Source organism: Accipiter gentilis, chromosome 6 (assembly GCF_929443795.1).
Source record: "Accipiter gentilis chromosome 6, bAccGen1.1, whole genome shotgun sequence".
Classification (NCBI taxonomy): domain Eukaryota; kingdom Metazoa; phylum Chordata; class Aves; order Accipitriformes; family Accipitridae; genus Astur; species Astur gentilis.
This window is the reverse complement of record NC_064885.1, coordinates 4,108,404-4,127,825: the sequence shown is the minus strand read 5'-3', so window position 1 is coordinate 4,127,825 and position 19,422 is coordinate 4,108,404. Positions and strand designations below refer to the sequence as shown.

Here is a 19,422-nt window from a genome sequence, read left to right as displayed (position 1 = left end):
CCCCCTCTCTCTGCGCGGACGGCGGCATCTCCCTCTGCACGCCTTAATGAATTTAGATTTACTAAGCACTTAGCGACTCCCGAGCGCAATCGATAAAACACTACAGAGAGCAGTTGTCTCCGAGAGACGCGCGGCCGTGCTACAGGCAGCGGGGCAAGCGAAATGGAAAATTAAAGCATGTAACGGGGAATCGCTCGCAGCACTCGTGAGCCGCTTCACGACAGAACTGCAGCCGCGACGGCCGCCGGCCCGGCCGCGCCGTGAGGCCGCGCTCCCCCGGCCCCTCTGAGGGGAGCCCGCCCGACGGCCGAGCCCTTTGGCGGGAAGGGCGGGGGTCCCCCCGCGCCTGCGCAGTCTCCGCGGCTCGGGGGCGGAGGGGAGGCGGTGCGGCTGCGCGGCCGCAGCGGCTCCCGCAGCGTCGCCGTCGCCGCCGCCGCCGCCTCCTCCTCCTCCTCCTCCTCCTTCTCCTCCTCCTCCTCCTCCTCGGTGGGAGCCGGCTTGCGGGCCGGGCCGGACCGGGTGAGGGGTGGGACGGGAACGGGCGAGGCCGGGCGGAGAGCGGGTTAAGCCGGCGAAAGGCGCAGGATGTCGGCGACGCTGTACCTGCTCTCCACGCTGGGTGGATACGTCCTCACCTCGGCTCTTCTCCTCAAGTGTCCGGGGCTTCTCCACCGGCCCAAGCGGCAGCGCTTCCGCTGCCGACACATCTCCCACCGCGGCGGTGAGTGACGGGGTACCGGGGAGAGGAGGAGGAGGGGAGTGTGCCCTGCCCGCCACCGCAGCCGCCCCTCAGGCGCCGCTTCCCGCCCTCCCCTGAGGCGGGCGAAGGCTGCGGCCGCCCGCCCGCCGCTCCTGAGGGCTGCAGCCCGCCCCGGCTCTCCCGGCTCTGAGGGGCTCCCGCCGCCTTCTCCCCACAGGGGCGATGCCGCCTTCCCGCTCCCTCGGGACGCTTCTCTCCCTGACGCCGGGTTCGGGCGGACGGTGCCGGAGCCCTGTCAGGAGGATCTTTGAGGGGCTGCTGCGCGGTGCCCCTCTCGGTCGCAGCGGGCTCCCTTTAAATCTTCCTCCCGCAACCTAATTTTAGGTGCCACCTGCTGACCAGTGCTTGATTTCAAAGCTGAATTAATCTCCGAACTCGCAACGCGTCAGCCGAAATCGGCTCGTTTGACGTGGGTCGCGATGGTTTCCCTCTCGAACGTATATATTGCTTTCTTCCTAATGATTCTGGGTGAGGGTATTTCTCTTCCTCATGAGCTGGGCAGCTGGCTGTTGCTTAGGTCAGGTACAAAAGATCAGTCTTCTTGCCTCTGACTGCCTCTTTGCTTTGCTTGCTGGGTTCAGAAGAAATGCAGTTTGCTGTGACTCTCTTCTTGTTCCCCTTGCTGTTGGAGACGGTTAATGGTTCAGCGCCGTGGTAAAACCGATCCCATTTTGAGACTCCTGTCCTCTCCGTACACCTTGCGCCAAGGCCTAGTGGGTAGCTTCTGTCTAAAATAGCTAAAAGATGTTTTTAAAGTTTCTTCTACCTTTTCCAAAGCATTGGGAGGGAAAAAGTACAGCAAACTCTATTTTTGTGTTCTTCGAAGATCAGTTCCGTGCTTTTCCTTGCTGCCTCGTTCAATTCATGAACGTACTCAGTTTTCTACTAAATATTTTTCCTGAAATTCTGTGGGAAACACATCAGATGCTGAGTTCAAACAGTTTATGTATGTCGTATCTAGTGCCAGTTTATGTAGTGTTTGATCACAGTTCTAGCCAATGGTCTTTAACTACCGCTACTGCCTTGAATTATTAAAATACAAAAAATAGAGCTGATCTGTTACAGATTTTATTACTTGTATTTCTTTCAATTAGTTTATACAACAGATTAAGTTTCTTTATAGTCTTAAGTATAGCATAAAAGGCACCTTTTGGTTTGGAACACATATACTAGCCGTTTCCTGGTAGGTATGTATTTTCATTCAACGAACAAAGGTTCTCAGTTTTGGTTGTTACCTGCTTGCTAATTTGCAAGCTATTAAAAACCTGTGGATGACTTTATTGGAATTTGGTATGATCTCCTTAACCTTCTTTTGTTCTCTCTTCTTTGTAATGATCTTGTTTCAGATATACAGCCCTAAGCCTAGAATGCAAGTGTTCTGGCCAGTTGCGCTAAGCACCATTAGAACAACAGGAAAGCCTTACTCAATGGGAGGATTATTCATTAGGCATTCAGAGACAAAGTCCACAGTCTTTGAATTGTTCTGTGTCCACACGTATGCTGTGAAATACACCTACGGTAGAAGTACAATGTTTGAACAACATCTCGGCACCTTTTTGCTCATCGGGTACTATGAGACTGAAGGTCGCTTACTCTTTACTCTCTGTAGTGTTTACCTTGTAACTTAAATTCCTGTGGGACTTACATTCTCGTCAGGCTTTAGTCATGCTGTAGCTTTAGACTCAGTGTCAGGTTTCCTATTGCATTACTCCTATTAACTTCAGAGATCAAGGTAACGCTTAACTTGTTTGGCTTTTTCCTCTCTGAGATGAAGCTTTGTATGTAAAGTTTTTTTCAAGTCTGTGGGTTTTGATTTCAGTTCTTTCTTCATGCAAGAATTTTCTTATCTCAGTTTACAGTTCATCAGTGGAAGCATCCCTGAATTATTTCTTCAATTCTACATAATTTTAAAATTAGTCATTTCTGAGATCAATAATTTAACTCTTGATATTCTGTGTTAAGAGTCCCCTGTCAAAGCCAGCTGCACGGACTGGATTGCAGGGTCTTTGAGACAGGGTAGCATGATGATTTTTACAGAATCATGGAATAGTTGAAACTGGAAGGGACCTCTGGAGATCATCTTATCTGTCCAGAGTCGGGGCAACTAGAGCAGGTTGATCAGGACCTTGTCCAGTTAGGTTTTGAATACATCCAAGGATGGAGGCTCCACAACCTTTCCAGGCAGCCTGTTCCAGAGTTTGATCACTCTTACTATAAAAAAGGGGGTTTTCTTATGTTTATAAAGGGAATTTCCTGTATTTAAATTTTTTCCAGATGCCTCATCCTTTCCCTGGGCATCACTGAGAAGAGTTTGGCTCAGTCTTCTTGTCTTCCTCCCATCCGGTATTAATACGTATTGGTAAGCCTGTCTTCTCCAGGCTAAACAATTCCAGCACCCTCAGCTTCTCATTGTGTGCAAGAATCTCTCATCCCTTAATTTTCACAGCCCCTCTCTGGACTTGTTCCGGTAGACCCATGTCTGTCTTGTATTTTGGAGCCCAGAACTGGACACGGCACTCCAGGTACAGTTTCACCAGTGCTGAGGGGAACAATCGCCTTCCTTGACCTGCTGGCAGCATTCTTCCTAACAGGCTTCTCTACTTATATTGAGGGGAAAACTCAAAACAGCAGAACTTCTAAGGGTCATCTCCTTGAGCCAGTGCTTGACATTGACTCCCTCTTGTCCCATGACGGTGCTTTCAAAGTCAGAGGATGCAATCGTAGTGTTTGGATGTGGGCATTTTGGCTCACAGGATGCTAAAATGTGCTGGGGAGGGTAATTTCTGCATGGGAAATGCAACAATGCAAATGGGCAATACGTGACTCTGTCAGAAGCCCTTCAGTCAGCCCAGCCTTTTCATTTTTAAGGAGGGAAAATGATTTAGTACATCAGATCACTTGCTTATCATAGTTCCCTTTTCTGAGTGTGGTTTGTGAAAGACTTGTTGCTGATTTAGAATTCCTGTTTCAGCTGGTGTCTCAACTTTTTTTCCTCATTTCCCAAAAACACTACATACAAGTCAGGCATTTTCTTACCAACTGGTTTGACTTGCCATACCTCCCTCCCTAATATGTGACTTACTTAAAACTTTATTATTGGAAATTTCTGCCTGGGAATGTTGGGAGACTGTTGTTTTGTTCACAAATTGAAGAGTGACTCAGGTTTTTTTCCCCCTCTCTTACTGTTCAGGTTGTATGGGCTTTATTGTCACAGTTGATAAGTTATCTAAAACCTCATTTTTTATTGCAGTTAACTTATAACTAATCATCCAGGTCCTGTGCAGGTTTTTCCCATCATCAGAAATACACGATGAGATTCTCGTGCTCTCCTCTATCCCTTGATGACTTTTGCCACTCAGCCTATTCCTATTTTGCAATCAAATTGGTGAATGTCTAATCACAGAAGCTGCTGTGGATTTACCATACTGGTTTATGTTAAACCGTGCAGATTTTGTCATTATGATTCTAAGTCAGTTAAGTCTTTCGTTTTGGAAATTTACCATTGCAAGCTAACCTGGTAACAATTTTAAATTGCTAGTTGCACATGCATAGAATTGCATTGCCTTCATTAAGTAACTAAGTACAGATAAGTATGTATCCATGAGGTCTTGTTAATAGGCAAGGCCTTAATTGGAGCTTTTATAATTGTTGTTTACAAAGTCTGTCATTCATCACTGTTGAAGTGGTTAAAATTTGCATAGATATCCTCATCAGTACATGTATCATCCTGGGGCTGTTTTGCAGTATATAATATTGCCTGTTTTCTGAGGGAGGAAGATGGGGCACAACCTTTTCCAGTCCCTAAACTGACTGATTTTCAAGGATTTTTATGTAGAGAATGATGGCCTAAGAGTTGCAGAGTTTACTCCTGCCTGAGAGAAAATTTAATTTGCTTGTCCTTTCATTTCTTAACTGGAGTTGATGTGTGTTTCATTCCTTGTGTATGAGACCTCCCTTAGCCAGCAGCATAAACCTTTATTGACAATTTGTGCTGTTTCAGGAAGTATCCTTGCACTGAAAAAAGAGCTTGTCATCTCTTTGAGCATCAACTGGGTTATGCGTTTAGGGAATATCAGCTTTAGAGAGTCTTGGGCACTTCTTTTCTTCATTTTTTTGGTGTGGTGTTTTTTTGTTTGGTTTTTTTTTTTTTTTTCTTCCCTTTAGTTACCTTTCTGCTTATTATTCCTCCCACTTTAGCCTGAAACAGACTTTTTGTATATACTGTTCCTATGCCTGTGGAGCATGTTGTCATAGCCAAATACCATGCCTTTAAGGAAAAGCAGGGCACCCAACCTCTGGTAAAATAAACTCTTTGTTTTGTATATTCAAAGCATCATACAGGTCCAAGATAACAGTCTTTCTCTTTTTCTTTTTTTTATTGTTTTACCTTGCGAAAGTCCTGTCTCTTGGGCCTCCCCAGTAGGTTAGCAGCAACAGGGATTTCTGACTCTAGCTTCATAGTCATTCCTCCAAATATGTAACATTTTAATCCATTTTTTAAATTTATTTATTTCCACTGGGATTGAGGGGAGGAACAGGATTTTGTACATGTTTTAGTTTTTGTTATTTTTGTAGGTGCTGGAGAGAACCTGGAAAACACGATGGCAGCCTTTCACCAGTGAGTACAAATGGAACCAATAATGCCTAAATTAGCTGTGTTCTCATTGTCTTTAGTGAGTGAAGGAATCAAGAAAGTTAGGGCTTCCATCAGTTGTTTGGGGTACTGTGTCCTATTTCTGAAAGTCGTCTCTCCCTTTGGATGACTTTGGCTTGCTAAACATCACTCCAATTTAAACAAGATGGAGTTGGTATACCACAAACCATGATTTGTACACAATAACGTGGTAGACTGGCAATTGGAAATAAAACTCCTGAGGCGTGATTCCTCCTGTGCTAGCTAATAAAACAGAAAACAATACTGCTTCCATGTTTAATGGTGATTACTTCTGTTAATTTATTTGTTGGTATAAAGCTATTTTTTGTAACTAATCTCACACACTTTTTTCTAGATACATTGATGTTTCTCAAAAGGTATTTCAGATCATAGCCTATAACAATATGCTAATTAGCATACAAGGCTGGATTTCAGGAAGGCTGAATCTGTTGACTGCTGTTAAGGCTGTAAGCAATTCTCTTAGGTATTCTACAGTTTCATGGTATTCAGTTCCCTCCTCTATACAGAAGGTTAATAATTTGTCTCCAAGAATTATTGTAACTGAAATCATAATGTTAACTGACTTTTAATACACCATCTGTAAAGCTATTAAAAATGTTTGTGTTACGTTTTTTTCCTTCATACACATACTTCATTGGCACAATGTGTGAAAGCCTGTTATCTAGGGCTTGAAAATGGAGTTGGTACTGGAAAGCCTTTTAAGCCTCCAGTATTTAAGTAGTGAATTCTAACAAGGTTCTCAAAGGCATTTGAAAAAGAAGCATATCGAAAACTCCAGCTGCCAATGAGAAGTGACCAAATTATGTAGGCTTCTCTTTGTTTTGTTTGGGGTTTTTTAATTTGCTTTGTGCTAAGTAGCCTCATCAGTTTGCACATTTCCTTGCAGACTGAGGAGTGCCAGCTTCCCCAACCAAACAGTGCTATTGAAAGTACTGCAGTATTTTCTATCTCCATGGAAGCTTAGCATAGTTTTGTGGTTTTTTTCCTGCTGGTCTGCCTTTTTTCAAGTCTGCTACGACACTTTCTGGGAAGTGCTTCCTTTTTTAACCATTTCTTAATTTTCATTTAGTACCATACTGGTTTTATATGTATAGGGCTCTTGCAAAGCAAGTTACACCATAACCTATTTTTATTTAATTCCCAGAAGTAAGCTGTAGTGCTTAGAGTAAGGATTGTGCTAGGAGTCAAATAATGTTTTGTTATAATACAGACATTTGACTGACTCTCTTCTGACCATTTTAATTATTTTAGAACTATAGTATAACAAATGCGGTTGAGGTCTACTTTTTGAACTCTTCACAACTGTCAATAGCAAAGTTCAGTTACTTGGTTTGAGATTGTCTTGGTTGAATAATAAAGGCACGTTAATTCTGCAGAAAGCAGAGTCAAAGTGATAATACCTTGCATTAGGCAGTAGAAAGCCTTCTGGCTTCCTCTGTGAAGGGGTAAAGGTGTTGTCCTTCCCATCTCCACTGGTAAGCTAGCAAAAGGAATTGGGTAGAAAATTGGTATCTGCGTGGTGAAAAGTTATCTGGATTGGCTTAGACGGCTCGTATGCACTAATCAATTTCTAATCCATCAGATTTTGCATGAAGCCAAATAGGGCATGCCTGCAAGAGCTGTTTCTTCAGGTTTGGACAAGCAGGCATATTTGACCATTGATGTGTCAAATCCAGAAGAGAATGCTTGTCTGCAGTGTAAGACCCAGCCCCTTGTTTTTGTCTCGTTGACAGTAACCTAAGTATTGACAAGCAAATACTTTTAGTTACACTATTTACGCTTTAACAGCAATTGGAGAATATTTAATACTGTTGCATGATAATGAAGAAATTATTACAGTAATATATAAACAAAGTGTATGGGGGGGAGGAGGCCTTACTGGTAATTTCAAATTCTATACTAGCTTAATTTACAAATATTCTGGAAAGCAATTATAAGCTTTTTGTACCACAGACAGTATTTTTTTGGTTTTGCATGGTAAAATGGCTAATAGATTTTTGGGGGCTGTAATCATGTTATGCTGTACTTAAATGCTTCTGTGGTGGTTTTAGATTTTAAAATAACTATTTTTAAGACAAAAGAGACACTTGTGGTGTCTTAAACTATTTGGGGATCTGGCATAAAAGATGTTGTAAGACTATAATTACCAGTTTAATTGTCCCTAATACAGCCATGTACTTTAGCATTGTCTTGACAGGAAGCTGCTAAGTAAACTCTCCAGGTATTTTCTCATTGTATTTCCTTTTCTTTTATGAACATACTCGGTCTAGAGAGAAAGCTTTAAACACTGTAGTTACAGCAATAAAAGTACGTGGTCAAGCTAGCATTTATAAACTCTATATATTGTGCTACATTAGGCCTTGCCTAATAGAATTTAGTTTCTAAAGGTAAGGCTTTTCTTAGACATTTCCTGGTATGTCCTTTCCCTTGAAAACAGTTGGAGTTAAACACAAGCAAAGAGCTCTACCACCCTAATTTGCAAATGTGAGCCTGCTTTACAACTTGAGCACTGGAGCAGTTGGATCTGAATCCAACACATTCTTCTGAATCTGGAAAGCATCTGGAGTCTTCTCTGGAACAACGTACATTTGATGTGTTATTACAGAGCTGCAGAACAAACTGATTTCCAGCTGAAAAACTCAGCACTTTAAGGAAGCTTATTTAGCAGCAAGCTGCTAGTAAGAGCCTGGCAAATTCTCAAATTTGTTAACAAGGGAAGTTGTTGTTCTTCTTCCATGCAGCATCAGTCCTGAATTTCTTAAGCGGTAATATTTCTGATAAATTTTGCTGGTTAAGTGATAATACGTGGAACTAGATGGGAACGTCTTCTACAAATTTGGCAAATCTCCTGCAGCATATTTGGAGGTGCTTTTCCTCAGGAGGAAAAATTACACAGAACAGGCTGTGTATCTTCCATGCGTAATAGGATTTCATTCCTCTCCTAATTCTTAATTAGTGGCAGTGGAAAACAGTTAACAAATTGGTTTTAATTTGACAACTCTCTTCTTGATCGTTATCCCAGCTGGACCAGAAATTGTGTTAAACACTTTCAGGAGTATGTTCTAATTTTTTTTTGTTTTGTTATTGCATTTGTGAACATTCATGGCATGTCTGAACTTAAGCAGTCAGTAAAGCCCTTTTCTTAAGGAAAAGGCTGTTACTGAAGTCGCAGAGCTTTGGGTCCCATATAGACTGCACTCACAGATGTTATAGGTTTGTTCATAGGTGGAGAAAAAAGAACAGCCCAGTGTTTTGAAGGAATTGTTCAGAGTTCAGGCTGGGACTTTTAGCTGTCTGCTGGAATGATACCTTCTGAGTGTCTTTTCTAAGGAAATGAGCAATTCTCATTCGAGTAAAGCTTAGTTTTTCTGTTCCGGTGTGAGGTTTCTTGTACTTATTTTTCACCAATATTACTACTACTTTCTGCTTTCGTTACTCCTATAAGCTAAGCTTCTATAGAGTGGATTTGGAATCGGATTAGAACTTTTCAAAGCAGTGAATTGAAACAAGAATAGCTATTTTTCTTTGAAAAATATGAATGGGTGTTTTTGTTGTGTTTTTTTTAATTTTAAATTAAAAATTTATCATTCAAATCATAATAATGTTTTAAAAATGTAGTTTTGCTAGCCAGAAAAAGCCAAAAGCCTGAAAGCCCCATTGCTATTTTCCTGATCCATCCATCCCTGATTAATTTCAGTAAAAAAAGGCTTTCACCTCCCTGTCACTTGTTGTTTATGCTTACCACAAAATTGATTACTTCTTGAAAAGTAGTTGCTTCTTTCAGTGGTAAATGTTCTAATATTAATAAACATCACACACAAAATTCTGAAATAATACTTTAGAAGTAGGTTTCTTAATACTGAGGTGGTAGGCTGCAATTGACGGGTCTGCTACTTGATTTCTATGGAAGACAGAGCCAAAACTCCTGAGTTCAAATCCCATCTCTGGTTCATCAGCTTTCCCACCGCAGCAGTTATTTTCTTCTTTCTTTGCAGCAAGATTGTGAGGGTTCATTGCATCATAAAGATCTAAAGTACTTCCAGTGGGATTAGTTTAATTGAATAACATGTATGTTAGGTTTGGACCTGTACAAAATACATGTGTGGTTCAAGGCAGACCTCTTCGCTTCCAGTGCCGTTAATATAGGAACAGACATGTTGGAGCTAGATTGTCACCTGACAAAAGATGAGCAAGTGGTTGTGTCCCATGACGAGAACCTGAAGAGATCAACAGGAGTTGATGTCAACATATCTGACCTCAAATACTCTGTAAGTTGAGGAAAAAATGTTAGTGCTAGATGATGTTTAAAAATGCGTTTGTAGAGTGGCTGGGGTGGGCAGAAAGGTTGTGTGCGTGTGTGTCTGGTACCAAAATCTAAGGAGGGGATTCATCTTGTCTTACTTAAAAAAAAAGTTAACTAGGCTCCCTGTGTAGTCAAGGGAGAAAAACTGGCACGTTTCCAGAGGGTGATTAACTCCCTCCAGTAGTAGGTTTGGATGAATAGCTTCCTGGAGGTGGGCCTGTTTTGCCATACTGATGACAAAGGAAGCTTAGTCAACAAGCTCCTTCTCATATGACCAGCCTTTTAATGGGAAAACCGGTAGATGAATCCCACCTGCATTGACAGTTTTAAAAGCCTGTCTTACAGAACTGTCTTTCCATCTGATGTTTAAGTGGAATTCTCAGACAGGTGTCTGGAAACTTTTTACCTTATTCAGCTACAGGTATCACAAATCTAAGAATGCCAAATAGTTGAAGTAAGAATGAATGCAGTGGTTCTGAATCACTTTGGGGGCAAGAAGATTTAAAAAAACCAAATAGTTTTTGTCTTTAAAGGTAACTTACATGGCATATGAATTATAATTTTTTGTCTCTTTCAAGAAAAGTCATGATTATATCCCTGCATTTGAATTAGTCTTCTATTTCCCTTTATTTTTAAGGAACTTCCACCATATCTCTGCAAGTTGGATGTCACATTTCAGAAAGGTAAGGTTTTGTCTCTTGCTGTTTCAATTTACAGTAACAGGAACTAATTTTCCGTTATTGTACTGTGGCAGTTTCTTATTTTGGCAAAGGGAGTAGAAAAGTGGATTTGCTTCTATCAGTATCTTGGTAAGAGAAGTTTTAAAAGGAAAATATAATCCTAGCTTTAGAAACCGAAATGTATTTTTTTCAAACCAGTTGGCAGGGACTAAGTTTAAGATGTAAGATATCTTTTTCCAAGTAAACATTTCAATTGTTTGTTTGTCTACTTCTTGCAACTACTTTCCAGTTCCGTTGTGAGCTCTTCAGAAGGTGCTGATTGAAAATTTGTTGTTCCAAAAAACAGAGAGAAGGCAGAAGAGAGTTTCTTGACAGCTCAGATGCCATTGTGCTGGTGCACTCTGGGCTTGAAGTACTACGAGAGGTCAGACAATATAGGCGTTTTCAGAAGGGTGAATGAAAAGAGTGGTAGTTACTGTATGTATGACTTAAAGTTCAGTACCAATATTGCTGCAAGAGAGGAAAACCTAGAAAAAGACTAACCTGTTTCCTTGTGAAAACTGTGGTTCATGGGACTGTAATTTGAATAAAGCATCAGGCTAAAACTGAGAACACTTCCACCTGGAAAAGGCTACCGGAGATGGTATCAGACGTGTTTGCTTCAGGGGCTTTGTGACTATCTTCTGTAACCTTTCCATATTTCAGTTGCCCCGCAAGTAAATGTTGTGTTAAACTTCTCTGTTAAAAATTGCAAAATACTTAAAATGCCCCAAGATGAGTTCTATGACATGTTATTTGCACACTTACAAATCTTTTGTTTATGTACAGTAATACAAAGAAACAGAGAGAGCCTTCAGTTAATTCCTTAGAGCCACAAGCAGTTTCAGACAATAAAACTGGGGGGTTTGCCTTCTGTTCCCTTTACTCATTATGCTCCTCCAGTAAATTTTCCTAGAAGGAAAAGTTTTTCTCATTTGGTCTCATTTCATATTAATCTCATTCCATTTGGTACGTGGTAACTGAGCCCATGTTTGCTATTTCAGGATTTTAATGATGCCTGCACTCCTACTGTTGCTAAATAATGACTGAATTTCATGAAGTTAAAACCTAAATGTGCAATATGCTCAGGGCATTTTCATTACAGAAATGAGCTTGTCATACTTAGTTACAACTGAGTGAAGTAATTTTTTTTTTAAAGTTTAAAAACGTGCTAATTCTAGGAACTATATATTTTTTTAAAAATTTTAAGATAACAAGTGCTCTGATACCTCAGCTTTTATCTGTAGTGTATTAAAAATGGCCACAGCAGTGACAACCTTCTTGTTTCCTCAGAATGTCACTGTGAGGGAAAAGATAACCGTATTCCGCTCCTGAAAGAGGTGTTCGAGGCATTTCCACAAACTCCTGTCAACATTGACATCAAAGTGAACAACAATGTGTTGATCAAAAAGGTACGTGGAAACCTATGCTGAACTTAGACTGAATGTCATGTCATGGTGTTGAAATTCCAAAAGAAAAGTTTCTTGGAGTTGATAGCAGTCTGTGATACTAACATCTGTGTTCTTGGACTGCTTCATCTTTCACATGTTAGATCTTGCTCTGTGTATGAGGTAATACAGAAGACAGAGAAGTGATCTTGTGCAAGATATTTAGCAAACAGCTCTTTACTGACCCTTTATCTTGACATGAAACTGATGCTACGCTGCTAGAGACATGTTTGTTTTGTATTTCATATGAAGGGTCTTCTTATGGACTGTTGCCTACCAAAGCAGCATAAAAACACGATGTCAGTGTAAAGATAAGTGTTCATCAAAGAAAAGGAGATCTGCTTTCCATCAGATACTATTTTGCCATCTAGTTTTCTTAAGTTCTCTGAGGTTTTTTGGTAGGTATAGTGGTCTTTCTTTTTATCTGTTGACCTGAACACCTGTTTTTTTCCAGCCAAAGCAGCACAATCATCTTCAGATGGGAGGGAGTATAGAACTATCTCTTCTGTAATGACCTACGTAGTTGAAAAGTAGCGAATAGAGTTTCAGTTAAATAAAGCTGGACATAATTTTCAAGGAATACATGTTAGGGTTCTGCTTTTTTATATTGCAGGTTTCAGAGCTGGTGAGTCAGTATAAGCGAGAGCATTTGACGGTATGGGGGAATGTCAATTACGAGGTTGTATCAAAGTGTCTTAAGGAGGTAAGAATGGGTCCAGCTAAGCTTCATTCTTCTTGCCTGCTTGTTACTGTGCGGTGACAAAATGTACAGTAGAGCACCCTGTAAATCAAGGTCTAGCTAGCTATGCCAGACTTTTAGATGCGATGAGAAATTTTGCACTTAGATTGTATTCTGCCTACTACACTGTTTCAATAAGTCAAGCACAGTTAACACTCATGTATTCTGCAATAAAACACTCGAGGAATTAATCTTAGTCATGTTTTATTCTTGTTCTGTAAAATATAGGGTGTTATGATTTTATGCCAGGAACTCTTAGAGCATGTTTTGCACATCATTCATCTGGTACAAAAGCAATTTTTCTAAGGATTGCTTATTGTGTGTTTCTTTTTATGAAAATAATGGATGTAGCCACTAGTTGACACATGGTTATATTGGTATAAAGCTATTTTACAGCTATAGATGCTATTTCTTTTTGTGCTGAGGAATTGTACAGGTTAGAATTAAATTAAATTTATGCTTAGTCTGAGGGAGTTATTTTACCTTAGTGAAATTGATCTAGTTGTGAGTACAGATATTGTTTCGATTTAGCTGTGCAGGACGACACACCATTTCCTACCTGAACAGCAGTTATATTTGTTCATTTTTGTAGCATCTGTGCCCAGATATTTTGGTTCATAAACCAGCATCTTTAAAAACGTGTTGTGAAGTGATGTCAAACTGTAACATGTCCTGTGCTAAAGCATAGCTTGTTCTTTGCGGTAATACTAGTCTAAGACAAAATGCTGCACAGTGTCATGCAGTCTAGAAAGACGATGAAGGCAGATGACAAAAGCAGTACTGCAACCAGTGAAATTTTACCTTTTTCAGGTCCCAATGCCCCTTCAAACTGTGTAAAACATTTGCTTGGATTACAGGCTACCAGAAAGAGTAATTTAAATTCAGTGGCAGGCATATCGTAAACAGTTGGCAGCCTAATTGTTAGGTGCAAGTGCTAAACTTTAAACATGCATTGATGAGTAAATTTAACTGCATCAGATGCAACAATCTACCAAGATAAATTAGAATCTTTCTTTCCTGGTTCCTGCAGAATGCTGACATTCCCATCATCTTCTGTTTGCAACGTGTCCTCCTGCTTCTTGGCCTCTTCTACACTGGTCTGCTGCCATTCATTCCCTTCAAGGAAGAATTCTTGGAAATTCCCATGCCTTCAATCATTCTCAAGTGAGTTAGAGTCCATCAGTGAGTGCTGTACTGAAATGATAGTAAAGCAAGTGAATGATTATGCCAGCTTGAGCATTGGTTTACTCAGTATCCTCCGGCTGAGGGTACTGCTTTGTTAGTTCAGGCACTTTTGTATATTCCTAAGAGAAAGCTATGCAAATCTGCTGCTGCTCTGTATTTAACCTGTCTCTAGCCAGCTCTGAGTTACTCAGTTGTTAGTGTGGGGTGCCTGTGTATATCAATTTTTCCTGTTTACAGCATCTCCTGTAAATACTGCCTTCATGCAGCTGCCTTTAAAACGCAGCTTGTGCTGATGCCATCTAGGTAGTGGTATGTAGCAGTGCTGTACAAATAACTAATTCTTGCACTTTTCTACCTCTTTCTTGAGAAAAAATTAGTCTGAATGAAGCAAAGAGGCAAGTTAGTAACAGGGTGGATATGAGATTTCACGTGCTCTTTATTTCTCATGCTTTACTCAAAATACTGCTGAATACCCATCTCTGCTGCTTCTCTTAAATGTAGCACATTTCTCTGTAACCCAATTCTATGTCACTGTCTTAGTGAAATTACTGCTCTAATTTGAGAAACTGCAAGATTAATTCTTCATGTTCCTTTTGCAGGAACATCTCAAATAATATTTTAATCTGGGCTCTGGTAAGTTTTTGTTTTCTCTTCCTCAACAGGCTGAAAGAACCACAGAAGATGACAAGAAGCCAGAAATTTATTATCTGGCTAGCTGACACGTAAGATTTTAATCTAATTAAATTTTTATTTATCTTTTGCCTATATATTAACAGTTGGCTCAAGCAACTAAGACTAGCTATTGCTATAGCTACATGTTATGTTGTATTTTTTTTAGTTTCTTCTAGCTTTTTTGTCAGTGTAGCATAAATCATATTCAAATCTTACGTAGGTGTTCCTGTACACTTTTGTTTCAGTGTATGAAAATATACTGAGGTGCAGTAACAGTAGGCATTATTCCAATGTAATCCATTTAGTTTCTTTCGTTAAATGTGTTCAGCTAATTAGCATGCAAGTAATTAGCAGAATGCAGCTTTCACATTTCATGGGATTGTGACTTTCATAATGTTGTCAGAGGAGATACTGTTCGGCTTACATGGAACACTTTGCATTTTAAGAATATCTGTTCTTCAGAGGAAACTTAGTCATATGCTTTCAGAGGTTGAATGTGATTGCAGTATGTGTCTTCTGGCTCTTGCTTCTGTGTCTGACATCTCTTAGTTTGATTTCTTGAGTGGCCAGTAGAGTTTTCATGTCTTCTGGTGGGAAAGGATAAACTCTCTTCTGAAAGTGAAGGGATTGTGACTCATCGGATATGGTACAGGGTACCTGTACTATGAAGGAGGAGTTTGCTGGATTTGATCTTTGGAAGAGTTGGTACAAATACCCATAGCTAATTGAAATTTCTGGGTATCTGTGCTAACCAGTCTTGAGTTGCTTGAGCTAAAAGTTTTCTATAATTAGGTTTCTAATCACTTTCTTGTGGAAAACATTGAATCTAAACGCTGTATGGAAAATTTATTACAGAAAATCAACAGACATTGAAAATTTCATATGTACTTCAAGTTCTTAAATAATATCTTTCTCCTTTCCGCAGATTGCTAATGCGGAAAGCACTTTTTGACCACCTCACTGCTCGGGGCATTCAGGTACAGTGTGGCAAAGTTAAAGGACATGTGCTTTTAACCTCCTGAGAATTTGAACCAGCCAGATATGGCCTTGATGGGTTCATGTTCTTCCCAACATTTTCTGTTGTGTTGCTAGGATTATAAGTTGCTTTTTGGTTCCTGAGCAGTAGCTTATGCTGTTATATTTGCAGATCTGTAGTTGCAAAGGAAGAATTGTATGCTTTGAAAAAGACTCTTTAATTTAAATCCCTTTAAGATTTTTTTTTTTTAGTTCCCCCACTTCAAACTTAAGCCTACAAAATCTGCTGAACTGCTTACCTATTTTGGGCTTTTCACAAAATCATATTTAGACTTTTAGAAATATCTGAGCTCTCAGGTAACAAAATAAAGTTGGAGTCACCACTAGAAAATGCCCCTTTTTGGAGGATGAGGGGGAAGAACTTGGATATGTTTGTGTACTTGGCATCACAGCGTAATCATTTATCATTTTAAATATATGCAGCATCATCTCTTTCAAATGAAGCAATTTAGGTCAGAAGTCACTTTTTTCTTTAAATGTGAATATTTTCTGTAATAATTTGTCTTTCTATCCCACTTCATAGGTGTATATTTGGGTACTGAATGAAGAACAAGAATACAAGAGGGCATTTGATCTGGGAGCAACTGGAGTGATGACAGACTATCCAACAAAACTTAAGGAGTTTTTACACAATTATCCAGCATAAAGGAAGAAAACCAAGGAAGTTCTTGCAGAACAGATTGTGAGCCAAGGATTTTCTTCATTAAAAAAATTGAGCAGCATACACAGATCATTTTGTTTGAAAGATGTAATTGGATGATCTATTACATTGTTGTCAAGTTGCTACCTAATGTAAAGGTTGTCTATTTATTTTAAAACTTTAGTTACATAGTTTACATTTGTAAATAACTCATTTAGCAACAGCGCACTTCACAAGTAGTGATCACTAGGAAGAAAGATGCTAGATAGGATACTTGTAGATAACAAGCATTATTCTACCTGTCACAAGTGTTCCTAAGCAGATGTCAAGACGCGTCAGTTACTCCAGTAATATTCTAGTGGGCAGAAACTAAAGAATTTCTGAAAGCGTACCCTGTGTATATGCATTTCTTGTGTTGCTTTTAGTTTTCAGATAACTTATAGGGCAAAAAAGAAAAACAATGCACAGGAGAAATAGAAAGCAGAATCTGTGGCTAGCCAGATAGTTTAGCCTGTGAAGTATAGTCAGTAAAGGTGGTCACTTTTTTACCAAAATTAACTCACTTGGTATAGATTTGCTCCATTATTCTTACTGATAAGAACGTTGAGCTTGAGTTGCAGCTGACCCCTTTCTGATGTGATGGTAATACTGTGACTTACTGGTCAAGGTCTAGATAGAGTATTTAAGCCAGGTTCTGGGTTTGACACTGAGTTCAGCTGCAGGGGTCTAGGTTTGCCTCTGGTTCTGACCTGCCTGTCAGGCTACCATGGCATGGCAGTAGCTAGCTTACCAGAAAGGAATATTGCATTTATAGGTTACACTTACTTTGAAATAGTCCTTTCACAAAGGAAGCCAATGTTTTAGAAGTCTTTTGCATGTTTATAGTTCTAACATCTGTTGGTGAATGGAAGTTGTTTTTAGGGTGAGGGACCAAAGAAGACGTAAGTTTGGTCAGGAGTTTCAGAAACAGATTAAAATGTTCCTATTAAGTGAATTCACCCAAAGCAGATTCATATGCATACTTAGAAAAGGAGCAAGTGTCAGTCTAGGACATGTAAATTTTAGTCTTTTCTCTCCACAAAAGTACATTCAATATTCATTAAGTTTATGTGCGTGGACATGGAAGTAACTTTACTGGCAAAAGCCAGGAAACCCCAAGTGTGATGGAATGGGGTTAGATAGGAAGGTATTTCTGGAAGCTTACATGCTGTTCTGTCATTGTGAACAGGTGTTACACGTGTGTCAAACAGATTTGAGCCTGCAATGCCTGCGTGTTTTGGTGTTGTCATGTTAGTGGTAGGGGTTTTCAGAAGGAATTTGATTACTGTAGCTTAATTATACACAATGACATGTATAAAGCTCAGTCATCTAATCATCAGATGCTGCTGGAACAAAACTATTGTTTAGCGATACTGTCTACTTCTTCAAGGAACTTCATGTGAAAATCATGGATCTTAATAATAAATATAGTAGCCAGATGCAAGAGTATATTTATTGCAAGGTATACTCACTGTTATAAAAAATTTTAAAGTAATTAATTTTCTTCCCTTGCTAGCTCAGATTTGGAAGGGCTCTTGTGTCACTCTACTGGCTGCTGTGCCATACTTGTAACCATAGAGCATCTTTGCTATTCCATTACATCTGTCAGTAGGTTGTCAGTGTTAGAATGTCAAGTCCATCTGGTTGGACAATATTAGTTTGTGCATTATAATTCCTTTCTGAGGAATATTTCTACATGGATGAAGTGGAAGAAACTACTGCATTCACAATTCAAGTGAACATGTGATGATTGTGGCAAATGAGTTAATGGTGTCCTTCTAAATATCTGCCTGGTTAAGATGGCTGTAGACTGAATTTCCTCTTAACTTACTCACGCTTGTTGCACATTGAATGGAAGAGAGGAAAATGTAACTTCCTAACTGTTCAGAGGAAAAAGGATGAAATTATTTATTCTGTGCTAAGCTTCTTGTTTCCCTTCCAGACCAGTTATGTCTGGTCAGGTAACTACTGATGATCCAGTCTAGTCATAGTTCTGCCTGCTTTCTTAGCAGTCATAGAATAGTTATAGAATAGGCTCCATATGCAGCTCAATAGGTAAATTAAAAACTTCCACCCTTTCTGACTTATTTGATTTAGTAGCCAGTGTGTAGCTCCAGGTAGTTTTGGTGCAGTGTGGTTTTCTTCAACTTAATTGCTATCGAATTTCCAACACGCACACCTTTACTAAGATGCAAATATAATTCTGGTTTTAGAGAATATTACCAAATAGCACTTATACATTAAGACTTCTTGTTTTTTTAGATTAGGAAAAGCTAAGTTTTAAAATACCAGTCTTGATTTCTGGACTTGATCTCTCAAGGGGTAGGTGATGACTTAGTTTCTCTCTCAAGTTTCCCTCATCACTGCATAAATAAACTATTTTGTTTTATTCTGTATTGAATGACAAAATACAGTTATTGAAATGGCAGACTTAATTTTTTAATTTCACTTTAATCTTTTTCCTCTTTCTCTCTAGCAGTGGTGTTGGAAACTTCTGCCTTCAAAGATGCTCAACACATCTCTCAATCACTAGTCTTCCTACATCTGATGTAGCTTTTGACTGTGCTGTTTATACATGACCTCTCTTTGATAAGTCTGCTACTTACTATCTGAAATTTGAATGAGCCAATTTACATGGGAGGGAAGGAGTTCAGTGCTGGAAAAGCTGCTGAATTTATTCAGTCACCCATTTGGGCTTTAGTACAAGAGCTAAAGTTTGATCTCTTAAGACAGATAATGTTGCATGGATGAGGCTATGAATCCGAGCACGAATGCACAGGGTTCAGGCCATGATAACTGTTTATAACAAAATAACATGGAATTGAGGTAACTGTAGAATGTTTGTTCTATCAAATCATTGTTTTGAATGTTCCAGAACTTGCTGTGTGATTTTTAAACCACTTGTCCAGAAAAGCGTTTGTTGAGAACTTGCACAGCTGTCCAGGAAGATGTTCAGTTAATCTCTCTTTCCAAGGAGAGATTCTTTTCAGGTACTTTTAACTCTTAACTATTGTTTAATATTTACTGTGTTCTCAACCCTATTGCAAAATACTTTATGTATGAAGGATGATGCATGTATTTCATGCACTTTTAATTTGCAGAATTCCGAATCTATGAAGTGATTTTTCTTTTCTTGTAAAGAAAGATTGATGCTCTTGAAAAGTGACACATTAAAACATCTTTGCTCATAAACGATCTAAAACTAAA

At 39.5% G+C, this 19,422-nt stretch overlaps 1 protein-coding gene across 1 annotated transcript; it reads left to right on the top strand.

Annotated features, from left to right (window-relative positions):
* Positions 1-461: 461 nt before the first annotated feature.
* GDPD1 (glycerophosphodiester phosphodiesterase domain containing 1) lies at positions 462-19,422 on the top strand. The gene is made up of 10 exons (XM_049803358.1): positions 462-721; positions 5,336-5,378; positions 9,568-9,703; positions 10,376-10,421; positions 11,751-11,869; positions 12,519-12,608; positions 13,675-13,808; positions 14,492-14,551; positions 15,427-15,478; positions 16,060-19,422. Exons 1-10 carry the CDS (start codon positions 586-588, stop codon positions 16,180-16,182), a joined length of 939 nt encoding a protein of 312 aa, XP_049659315.1. The 5' UTR covers positions 462-585; the 3' UTR covers positions 16,183-19,422.